The sequence below is a fragment of the Ambystoma mexicanum genome, chromosome 13 (assembly GCF_040938575.1).
Source record: "Ambystoma mexicanum isolate Mex_15411 chromosome 13, UKY_AmexF1_1, whole genome shotgun sequence".
NCBI classification, from domain to species: Eukaryota; Metazoa; Chordata; class Amphibia; order Caudata; family Ambystomatidae; genus Ambystoma; species Ambystoma mexicanum.
The window spans coordinates 386,579,887-386,591,962 of NC_090938.1; the positions used below are offsets into that span (position 1 = coordinate 386,579,887).

General features: G+C 45.6%; 1 protein-coding gene across 5 annotated transcripts in view; it reads left to right on the plus strand.

Moving 5' to 3' along the window:
• JPH4 (junctophilin 4) overlaps positions 1-12,076 on the plus strand; it is a 403,230-nt gene that overhangs the window by 18,304 nt on the left and 372,850 nt on the right. For 4 of the 5 annotated variants that reach the window (XM_069633939.1, XM_069633941.1, XM_069633940.1 and 1 more), the window contains exon 2: positions 4,025-4,981. In XM_069633939.1, coding sequence (XP_069490040.1) covers positions 4,603-4,981 — 379 coding nt within the window. In that variant the 5' untranslated portion in view covers positions 4,025-4,602. Of the gene's footprint in view, positions 1-4,024; positions 4,992-12,076 lie in introns of all 5 variants that reach the window. The other variant, XM_069633943.1, reaches the window with a different exon arrangement.

Below are 12,076 nucleotides of genomic sequence, written 5' to 3' on the forward strand. Positions count from 1 at the left end.
GGGATCCTTAAGTAGGGAAAAGAGCGGCAAGCAGAAAGGCACCAGGTGGGTGGGGCTTGCTAAGTCGTGAAAAAGAGCGGCAACCAGGAAGGCAGCAGGTGGGCAGGGATTAGGCCAGGTGACCTAGATCCACTTGCACCTGCTCCCCAGCTGCAAAGGAAAAGAGGCAGGAGGGCTCCTTAAGTAGGGAAAAGAGCGGCAAGCAGGAAGGCACCAGGTGGCAGGGGCTTGCTAAGTGGTGAAAAAGAGCTGCAACCAGGAAGGCAGCAGGTGGGCAGGGCTTAGGCCAGGTGACCTGGATCCACTTGCACCTGCTCGCCAGGTGGAAGATGGAAGAGGTAACGGTGGAATGAGTGTTGTGGAACTCAGTGCTGAGCTGCCAACATCTACCTTAGATTGTCTCCCTTCTATAAACCATTGCATGCAGTCGCCAAGATCATGTTCTCTAGAAGATCAGATTCAGGGGGACAATTTCCCCAGAAAAGGCCATAAGCAGCATCTCCTCTGAAGGCCTGATCCCCTTCATCAGTTTTGGTGAGTTTCCCGAAAGTCTCCCTTTCTCGCCAATTTGGCAATGGCAGGAAAGGATGATCAACAAAGAGGCTCTCATGCATTCACAATATGGCTGGCAGACTGCCCTGACTTGAGCCAGAGCTCCGGCTCCAATGTGGTGGTGGGTAAATGAAAGAGAATACAATGGCAGGGCACAGCCATTTAATACACAGTGGCACACAAGCACAAGACCAAATGGAGAGGCAGATTGAATAGCGATTGCTCATTGGTGTAACCGCAGAGAGATGAAGATACTCTCCACGGGTCCTCACTCTATATATTAGAACGGGGGAAATGGAAACATTGCAAGAAGAATACTAGCAGCATCGTATTGCTGCATCCTCTAATGACAAGAGATAGAATGTTCCACAGTGCATTGTGAGTTCTTTAAATGTAGGTGACCTGTGGCACTGTGTTAGATGCGTTTGGGTGGGATTTAATTGTGTTCAAATGCTAGATTTGGTAAAATGAGGTGAGGTGTGATGTGGTGCTAGACTCTTTAGAAGGAGGAGTGTCACGTAATGCTAGATTATGTAAAATGAGGTGAAGGGTAGTAAGGTGCTGGACTCTAGACAGAGACGTAGTGTGGCACAATGCTAGATTCTGTGAAGTCATGTGAAGTGTGGTGCATGATTATAAGGAGGTGCAGTGCTAGATTTTGTAAAATGAGGTGAAGTGTGGTTTGTTGCTGAACTCTATAGAAGGATGAGTAGTGTGATGCAATACTACATTCTGTAAAATGAGGTGGTGTGGTGCATGACTCTTTGGAAGGAGGAGGAGTGTGACACAATGCTGGATTCTGTGAAATGAGGAAAAGTGAGGTGCTGGACTCTTTAGAAGGAGGAGTGTAATGCAATGCTAGATTCTGTAATGTGGTGTGGCATGGTGCAGGACTCTTTGGAAGGGGGTGCAGTGTGACGCAACACTAGATTCTGTAAAATGAGATGACGTGTGGCGTTGTGCTGGTTTCTTTAGAAGGAAATGCAGTGTGACGCAACACTAGAATCTGTAAAATGAGATGACATGTCGCATGGTGCTGGTTTCTTTAGCAGGAAGTGCAGTGTGGCGCAACACTAGATTCTGTAAAATGAGATGACATGTGGCGTGGTGCTGGTTTCTTTGGAAGGAGGTGCATTATGACGTAACACTAGATTCTGTAAAATGAGATGACATGTGGCATCGAGCTGGTTTCTTTGGAAGGAGGTGCATTGTGACGCAACACTGTATTCTGTAAAATGAGATGATGTGTGGCGTGGTGCTGGTTTCTTTGGAAGGAGGTGCAGTGTGACGCACTGCTAGATTCTGAAAAATGAGATGATGTGTGGCGTGGTGCTGGTTTCTTTGGAAGGAAATGGAGTGTGACGCAACACTAGATTCTGTAAAATGAGATGATGTGTGGCGTGGTGCTGGTGTCTTTGGAAGGAGGTGCAGTGTGACGTAACGCTAGATTCTATAAAATGAGATGATGTGTGGGGGGTGCTGGTTTCTTTGGAAGGAAATTCAGTGTGACAACACTAGATTCTGTAAAATGAGATGAGTGGTGTGGTGCTGGTTTCTTTGGAAGGAGGTGCAGTGTGACGCAACACTAGATTCTGTAAAATGAGATGACGTGTGGCGTGGTGCTGTTTTTTTTTTAAGGAATTGCATTGTGACCCAACACTAGATTCTGTAAAATGATATGATGAGTGGCGTTGTGCTGGTTTCTTTAGAAGGAAATGCAGTGTGAAGCAACACTAGATTCTGTAAAATGAGATGACATGTGGCGTGTTGCTGGTTTCTTTGGAAGGAGGTGCATTGTGACGCAACACTAGATTCTGTAAAATGAGATGACGTGTGGCGTCGAGCTGGTTTCTTTGGAAGGAGGTACATTGTGACGCAACACTGTATTCAGTAAAATTAGATGATGTGTGGTGTGGTGCTGGTTTCTTTGGAAGGAAGTGCAGTGTGACGCACTGCTAGATTATGTAAAATGAGATGATGTGTGGCGTGGTGCTGGTTTCTTTGGAAGGAAGTGCAGTGTGAGGCAACACTAGATTCTGTAAAATGAGATGACGTATGGCGTGGTGCTGGTTCATTTGGAATGAAGTGCAGTGTGACGCAACACTAGATTCTGTAAAATGAGATGACATGTGGTGCTGTGTTGGTTTTTTGGAAGGAGGTGCATTGTGACGCAACACTAGATTCTGTAAAATGAGATGACGTGTGGCGTGGTGCTGGTTTCTTTGGAAGGAAGTGCAGTGTGACGCAACACTAGATTCTGTAAAATGAGATGACATGTGGTATTGTGTTGGTTTCTTTGGAAGGAGGTGCATTGTGACGCAACACTAGATTCTGTAAAATGAGATGACGTGTGGCGTGGTGCTGGTTTCTTTGGAAGGAGGTGCAGTATGACGCAACACTAGATCCTGTAAAATGAGATGACGTGTAGCGTGGTGCTGGTTTCTTTGGAAGGAGGTGCATTGTGACGCAAGACTAGATTCTGTAAAATGAGATGACGTGTGGCGTGGTGCTAGTTTCTTTGGAAGGAGGTGCAGTGTGACACAACACTATATTCTGTAAAATTAGATGATGTGTGGCGTGGTGCTAGTTTCTTTGAAAAGTGCAGTGAGACGTAACACTAGATTCTGTAAAATGAGATGACATGTGGCGTGGTGCTGGTTTCTTTGGAAGGAAATTCAGTGTGACGCAACACTAGATCCTGTAAAATGAGATGACGTGTAGCGTGGTGCTGGTTTCTTTGGAAGGAAGTGCAGTGTGATACAACACTAGATTCTGTAAAATGAGATGATGTGTGGCATGGGGCTGGTTTCTTTGGAAGGAGGTGCAGTGTGACGCAACACTAGATTGTGTAAAATGAGATGACGCTGGCATGGTGCTGGTTTCTTTGGAAGGAGGTGCAGTGTGACGCACCGCTAGATTCTGGAAAATGAGATGACGTGTGGCATGGTGCTGCTTTCTTTGGAAGGAGGTGTAGTGTGACGGACCGCTAGATTCTGGAAAAGGAGATGACGTGTGGCGTGGTGCTGGTTTCTTTGGAAGGAGGTGCGGTATGACGCAACACCAGATTCTGTAAAATGAGATGACGTGTGACATGGTGCTGGTTTCTTTGGAAGGAGGTGCAGTGTGACGTAACGCTAGATTCTATAAAATGAGATGACGTGTGGCGTGGTGCTGGTTTCTTTGGAAGGAAATGCATTGTGAAGCAAAACTCAATTTTGTAAAATGAAATTACATGTGGCGTGGTGCGGGTTTCTTTGAAAGGAGGTGCGTGTGGCACAATGTTAGAATCTGTAAGAAAAGAGTGGAGTGTGGTGCATGATTCTTTAGAAGGAGCTTTGTTGTGGTGCAATGCTAGATTCTGTAAAAGCTGCACTGCTGTGGTGGATTCTTTCGATTGATGTGCAGTTTATAGACCCTGCTGCCCACCCTGGGTTGCCTCCTGCGTAACAGTCTCTTCCTCTTTTGTCATCAGATTTCTGACTCGTGACAGCTGGTTTTGTAGCCACTTATGAGATAGAGGAGACTTTGTTGACGGCCACTCCTCCGCTATACCAGCACGTGGCCAAGTCGCCACACCAATGTCATCGCCAACTGAAAGATAAGAAGTGGAGACAGTGAAAAAGGCTCAAAGTGCAGTCAACAAAGATTAACAACTGGAAGCGCGTAGCTGCACAGATCCACAAACCAACAGAGGCTCCAGACACCAAACCACATCCCAACACACACAAGCGGCCAAAGACCTCCAGACAAAGGCACAACGAGGGCACAAAGCTTGAGAGGACACTGTTCCGAAACCTTAGGCACACAAGGCCATCAGAAAGCATCTGATAACCCAACCCACGAGTTGGATACTCATTGGAAACCTATCACTGGTGGACGACAACAAGCAACAACGTAATATCGCCCAAGGCACAGTTCGCCAAGAAGCCGATGTGAGAGCACCACTGACGCAGTGTGCCGGCACAGGATGAGTTTGGAATGCTTGGGGAGCGAGAAGTGACCTGCGCCCCCCCTAGCTAAGCCCCTGTGGGGCAAAGGCACGGCCCATGCATGTCACACGGGGGCAGGTTTGAATTTGACGATGGTGGCTGCTATGTGGGCGACTGGGAGGACGGCAGGGCACACGGCTATGGGGTGTGCACAGGCCCCGGGCGCCAGGGCGAGTATGGCGGCCTGTGGTGCCGCGGCTTTGAGTCACTTGGCGTCTACACTTGGCCCAGCGGCAACACATACCAGGGCTGCTGGGCCCAGGGCAAGCGCAGCGGCCTTGGTGTGGAAGCCAAGGGCAAGTGGGTTTACCGGGGTGAGTGGAGCCATGGACTGAAGGGCCGATGCGGAGTGCGCCAAAGCCTCTCAGGTGCCAAGTATGACGGCGTGTGGAGCGATGGACTACAGGACGGCTATGGCATGGAGACCTACTCAGACGGAGGTGAGTGACGGTGAGGTGCTTAGTGTCATTACTGGAAGTAAAGTTTAAGCACGTGCGACTCCTGTGTATGCCTTTATCCTTTCTTCACTCCCATATGTTATGTTACCTCATGCAGTAGTTGTAAAGTCCCACAGTCGTCGAACGCATGGCCTCTGAGCACTGCCAGCTGTGTGGGCGGGATAATGATTCGCCACAGGGGTTTCCACACAGGAGCATTTCCTGAGGAGGGAGGCGGGACAGCCTTGCCACTTCCCCTCCATGATAGTGAGCTTACTGACCAGGGTGGGCAGGCTTCGCACCACACCTTAATCCGGGAGGGTTAAGTACCAGTGTGTGTGCCAGTCTGTTCTTCTGGGTGGAGAGCTGCCCATCCGTCCTCCCTGACACCTGTGTAAGATTCTGCGTGGCACGTTGAGGAGTGGCGTGTGTGTGTTTTCAGGTGGATGGTTTCAGAGAGGCAAAGCTTTTTAGCCTTCCCTGGCGCTTGAATGGGATTGTCAGCGCAAACTTCTACGCTCTCAGTGGTTGGGGTTCACAGCCTTCGAAGACATCTGGGATGGGTGTCGTTGTGGAATCATAAAAATACAATATTAAGGCTTTTACACCATGCAAAGGAAAATACACCGACACAGGCTTGTAAAGATTCCCAGAATCTTTATTACAAAACTGAACAGTATCGAACAAAGTACACAAATAGCTTTTTGGCCGTCAATACATCACAGAGACCACCAGCAGGGTTCAATGTGAGCAGTGAGCAGGATTTGCTAGCTGGACATCAGCGTATTTATACAGTTTGTTATAATGATGTCCAGCCTCTTACAAGTTAATTATATACTGGACTAGGGTCGCGCCAGGTTTGTTTCCTAATTTACATATCTTGTGCATGCGGTTTACTTACTACACAGACTATTATTCTTTATTTTTAACGTTACACTCTTTACACATTGCTTTAATACAGATCAAACAAATGTTTCGCATGTCGTATTTGGATAGCGTTATTGTTCTTGTATACTTGTAGGTTAACATCGCCGATTCAAGTAATCCCCTGATCCCGAGGTCAACGAAGGACAAGGTCTACATGACCCTAACATGTAGCCTGAAGGCAGGTTGGACATTAACTCCCCTACAGAGGCTGGAGAGGTTAAAGCAAGAACAAGAGCACACCAGACGGCCATTTTAGACTACAGGGTGACTTTGTACGATAAACTAAAATGGCAGCTCTAACCTAAAATGGAGGCTTGATTCACTTGAGGTCACGACCTTGTAATACGGATTTCCTCACAAAGCAACTGGGCATAGGCCAACATATACAATGAGGACGAAACAATATTATATCAGTTCTAACAAACCCTCCTTTTGGCCTATGCCAAGCGCTAAACTACCTTCAATCGTTTTGCGGTTAACTCCACATTTCAATGTCTATACATCCCAAATGATTGTCTGACATATCTATTGCCATTAGATCAGACACTAGAGTTTATTTCAACACATACCCTTTGGAAACCTTATCTGGGGCGTATATTTTATGCCCTAATATACTTGTTGCTTGCGCGCAACACCCCCCTAATATTGAGCATATACCAGGGAGACACTGTATACAACAAAGAAACAGAAAACTTCCCAAGATAATCAGCAGGGCCAAAAACAACTTCCATCCCCATGACCGTAGGAGGTCCCAAAACCATGCACTAAGTTCCCAGTTTCCCTCATGAACATGTACTTCTGAACTAAGAACATGTAGATTTTGGATAGCCCTAAAGATCGTTGGAGAGGAGTCTGGTGCGTAAACGCAGCAAGCGGACCCCACTAATTTACATACTCCTCCACGCTCGGCCAGAATGACATCTAATGCCATCCGGTTCTGAAGAGCCACTAATCTTATTGCTTTCTGTTCTAACGTCATATTATAGAGTATGTCAGTGGTCCGATTGATGGTTCTCTCCAATACTCTCGCTAGTCCCCTGATATCTTCTAAATTCGTAATTTGCCCAAAAATAATGGCACAAAGGATTTCATGATATCTCCTTGAGTTTGCGCCGGAGTATCCCCTTTCACATCTCGTCGTGGACGAGTTTTCGAATTTCTGCAGTACTGGCAATAAATACCCCAGGTAGTAGAATCCCTAAATAGCAGGTTCCTTGCCAATCCCTGGGCAACCATGGAAATGCCACATCACCGCAAACAAAATAGACAGGTTCGCCTACGTACAGAGGTCTGTTCTCACTAGTCAAATTCACAACGTTGGCGAACTTTCTAAAATTACCCATTGACCGTGTTCCATTCCTCTGTATGCAGAAGGACACTGAATCTGGGCTATGGTTAAGAGAATAAGATGGAGGCGTGGCATCCCTATTGCCTATAGGAGCCATTTTGAAAGAGATTAAAGACTGAAAAGGACAAGACAATCTATCAGAGGGCCTAACAGAAGCAACGTTTGGTTTACTTCTATTTGCAAAAAGCGAGCATCCCAGGGGCATCAAAACAAGCTTTTCAAAACTATTCAAATTTGTACCATCAAAGTTCCCTGAGATGCTGTCATTCCATCGGCCAAAGAATAGTGCTCCAAGAGAAGCATAACAAGCAGTTGGCAAAGGTAAAGGATGAATATACCAACCTAGCCCCTTATCCCCATGTTGCGGTAGATGTGAACAGATCCAGCAATTGGTTCTATTTAAAATTGCATGAGTGGCATTCATAAGTAACAAAAGACTATTATTCTGATAGTTACGTCTATGTGAAGAATCTCTAGGCGATAAAGTATGCAATTGCACGGAAGGAGTGGGGATAACAGATACGTTTTTAATAGGTAAAAAGTCCTCTAACAGATATGCTTCCTCCAGATACCATAACCCAAAACCAACAGTTACTAAAAATCCAGTTATTATTACAAAAAGGCAACAATACACTTTGGGGGTCCCTTTACATGCTTGATCATTGTCTCTGCTAGTCACATTTTTATCTAAAAGTTCGGTACGAGCGGTAGCGGGTGCAGGCATTCTAGTCTTCAATTGAAAAACACCAATTGTTCATTTGCTGGCGACTCCAGTCGCGCGTCTTCTTAATGTCTTTCCCACAACCCTTAGCCAACAGAATCCTTCCGTACAGTCGGGCCAAATGACAAGCCCTCAAATGATTTTCTCAATCGCACAGTCAGACAGTGCTGTACGTCTATTTCCTTGGACGCAAATTATATTTCACAGTTTCTGGTGAGAACAAAGTGTCGTTACTTCCTCCTGGAGGTGGCGAGTGAACGGAAATGGGATCAGAAAAGGATTGATCCGGAAGTTCCACTGTTGGGGAGTGCGGAGACAAGATGGCCGTTTTGTCTGGCCTTGTTTCAGGCACGCTAGTTACAGCAGTGGGAAGGGATTCTGTGTCTTCTGTATCGTATGGCACGGGCTGCGGGATCCGTTTAGTGTGTGTCGCATGGATCCAGTTCTTACGACCCGCTACCCGCACAGCAGTCTGAGTGACTAGCAGGACTTGGTAGGGACCCCTCCACCGAGGTGCAAGGCAAGACGACCTCTCAAAAAAACTTTCGTGAGGATCCAGTCCCCCGGTCGTAGACTGTGACCTGGACCCTCGTACCGTACAGGTAATGCCTCTCGCACCTGGTGATAAATTGAAAACAGATTTTTAGTCAACTGGTTACAGTAATCTGAAAGGAACACATTTTCTATATCCCGCAAAGAACTGCTTTTTGGCAAACCCCACATAAAAGCAGGTCTCCCCATTACCACCTCAAAGGGAGAGAGCCCAGTCTTAGTTTGAGGGGTTGTTCTCATCGACAGCAACACGATCGGTAAGGCGTCCGGCCATTTTAGCTTGGTGCCAGCGCACGTCTTAGCGAGCTTGTTCTTTATAATGCCGTTATGCCTTTCCACTAATCCGACACTTTGGGCATGTCTGGCCGAATAGAACCATTTATCAATCCGCAATCCTTTGCAAATTTGTAGGATTACAGTAGCGATAAAGTGTGGCCCATTAGCCGACCAGATGACTCTCGGCAGCCCGAACCTAGGAAAAACCTCTTTCAACAGAGTTTTTGCCGTGGTTATGGCCGTTGCATCTCTAACCGGGAAGGCCTCAGCCCACTTACTATAGGCACAAATCACAACCAACACATATTTAAGATTGTTGCAACGTTCCATTTCAATAAAATCAAAGTGAATAACCTCAAACGGATCAGAAGGTGGAGCGAAACTTCCTCTAGGAGTCGAGGTACCTTTTCCTACATTGTGCTGCAAGCAGACAATGCACCCTTGGACAAAGCGCTCCGCAGTTTTGAAAATCTTATCATTGGCCCATACACTGTGTAGCATTTTAGCCAATTTACGCGCACAAACATGTGTCGGACCATGAGCCATAATAACCATCATTGTAATGTAGGCATCAGGGAGTAACCATTTTCCTTCAATATTGTCCACCCAACACCCATCATCATCCAGTCTCCCTGCACCCTCGATCCATCTCTTAGTTTCCTCTATGGTAGCATCTGCTTGAATGTCTTTTACAGAATCGATACTTTCACCCAAAGTGCAAATATTTACAGTTTCTCTTACAGCATACATTTCTGAACTGAAATCAGTGGCAGTTTGTTTAGCTATCTGATCAGCGAAAGCATTCCCTTTTCCTACATCATCTGTAACCTTTTGATGTGCTGAACATTTTATAATAGCTAACTGAACAGGGAGTGCGAGTGCTGAAAGTAATCGCACTATTAAAGTGCCATGCTGAATTTTCGTTCCGTGCGAGGTCAAGAAACCTCGTTCTTTCCAAAGTCTACCGAAGTTGTGGACCACCCCAAAAGCATACTGACTATCGGTATATATATTTACTGTAAGCCCTTCAGAAAGTTCACAAGCTCGAGTTAACGCTATAATTTCTGCGGCCTGCGCGGAATTATGCATAATTCTTTTGGTTTCCACAACCGTGCTTAAAGTAGTGACGGCATAAGCAGCCGTGGATGTACCGTTCGGAAGTTTAAAACAAGAGCCATCACAAAATAGCTCTCCTTGTGGGCTATTCAAAGGCGTGTCTTTCAGATCGATTCTGCCTTTATTCTCTTGTTCTGTCACATAAAGGCAATCGTGTGACGTTTCGTCACCATCAACAGTATTTTACGGGACAGGTAAAAGTTCAGCCGGATTTAATACACAACACCTCTGAATTTGAATGTGGGGGGCAAACAAGATTAGTTCATATCTTGTCAAGCGTGCGGAAGTGAGGTGTTGCGTTGAGTTCTATTCAATAAAATATCTACAGAGTGAGGTACCATTAGGGTTAACGCATGGCCCAGGACCATTCCCTCACTCTGTTTTACAGATGCAGCAGCAGCAGCAACGGCTCTCAAACATGTCGGCAAAGCGCATGCAACAGGATCAAGGGCGGATGAGAAATAGCCGCATTGCATATTCTTCCCTCCATGTTCCTGCGTTAACACAGCCAAAGCACATCCATCACGTTCATGCACATACAACACAAAGGCCTTGTCATAATTCAGAGTTCCTAAAACCGGCGCTGAACACAGCGCAGATTTGAGCAAATCAAATGCTATCTGGTGTTCCAAAGTCCATGGCAATGGCAAAGAAATGCCCTTCTTTTTCAAAGCCAGCATTGGTTTAATCGTTAACGAAAAGTTAGGGATCCACAATCTACAGTAAGAAGCCATACCTATCAGGGCTCTAACTTCTTTCTGCATATTTGGGACAGACATGCCAGAAATAGTCTTTATTCATTCAGGTGTCAACCGTCTTCCCTCCTTTGACAGGAGATAGCCTAAATAGGTGACCTCCTGACAACAATATTGGAATTTTTTAAGTGAAGCTTTGTGGCCATGTTTCGCTAGATGACAAAGCAACAAAACGGTGCCTTCTTTACAGGCGCTCTCAGAATCAGCAGCCAAGAGGAGATCATCTACATACTGTAGTAATGTGCAATTAGTAGGCAACTCGAGAGTATCGAGCTGCTCTTTCAATGCCCTACTATAAATACTTGGACTCTCAGTGTACCCTTGTGGTGCACGAGTGAATGTGAACGAGCGTCCACCTAGGGTAAACGCGAACAAATACCTGCTATCCTTGTGTATGGGAATACTGAAAAACGCGTTTTTAAGATCAACAACGCTAAAATGAGTGGCAGAAACCGGAATCATGGTTAGTATCGTTGTAACATCAGGTACAATAGGAAATTGAGGAGCCACAATTTTGTTAATGGCACGTAAATCAATTATAAAACGAAAGGGAATCGCATTATCACCTTTTTTGTATACTGGCAAAATGGGGCTTTTACATAGGCTACCCGTAATTTCCTCAATTACTCCACGATGTACAAAATCAGAAACTATACATTTCAAAGCCTGCTCGCCTTCAACTGAGATCTTATATTGCGGGATGTGAGGCAATTTTACTTCATGTTTCAGAATAATTTTAACAGGTTCAATTTGAAGAATATATATAATACAAAAATAATCAGGATGGAGACAGAACAGGACTATAGATGACATACCTTGGTTGGGAGATACAAGGGATAACATGGTTAGGCTAGATAGAGAAAGACCAGCTGGCGAACAACCGCCTCAAGTGATATTAACCTTGCCTGATAGAATTATTGTAAAATTGAAAACTATAGTTCCTGAAAAAAGAATAATTTGGGACAAGTTTATGTCCTGTGTCCAAGGAAAATCTGAGGGTGCTACCGATTTCTTCAATCAGTTCGAGCAGGTATTTTCAGATTTCAGTGGACAAGACTTAGGCACAGAGTCAGGGAAAAGGCTGCTTGTCGACAAATTTGTACGTGGATTTCTGCCTGACATCCAGTTACAGATTATGTCTTCCGAAAGCGCTTGGCAGGCGAAGTCTCAATCAGAAGTACTGCATATGGCTCAGTACTATGAAAATCGTGTAAATACTGAAAAGGAAAAACTTGAGAAAAAAAAGGCTGACCTGAAAACAAAAGTCTTATTACAACAGATTGTTAGAAGCCCTAGAGGGGGTAATCAATTTAGAGGTCAGTACATCCCACAGGGAAGTGCACCCTTGGCTCCGGTAACCATTAACCAGTGTGCCTATTGTCGACAGGAAGGCCACTGGCGCG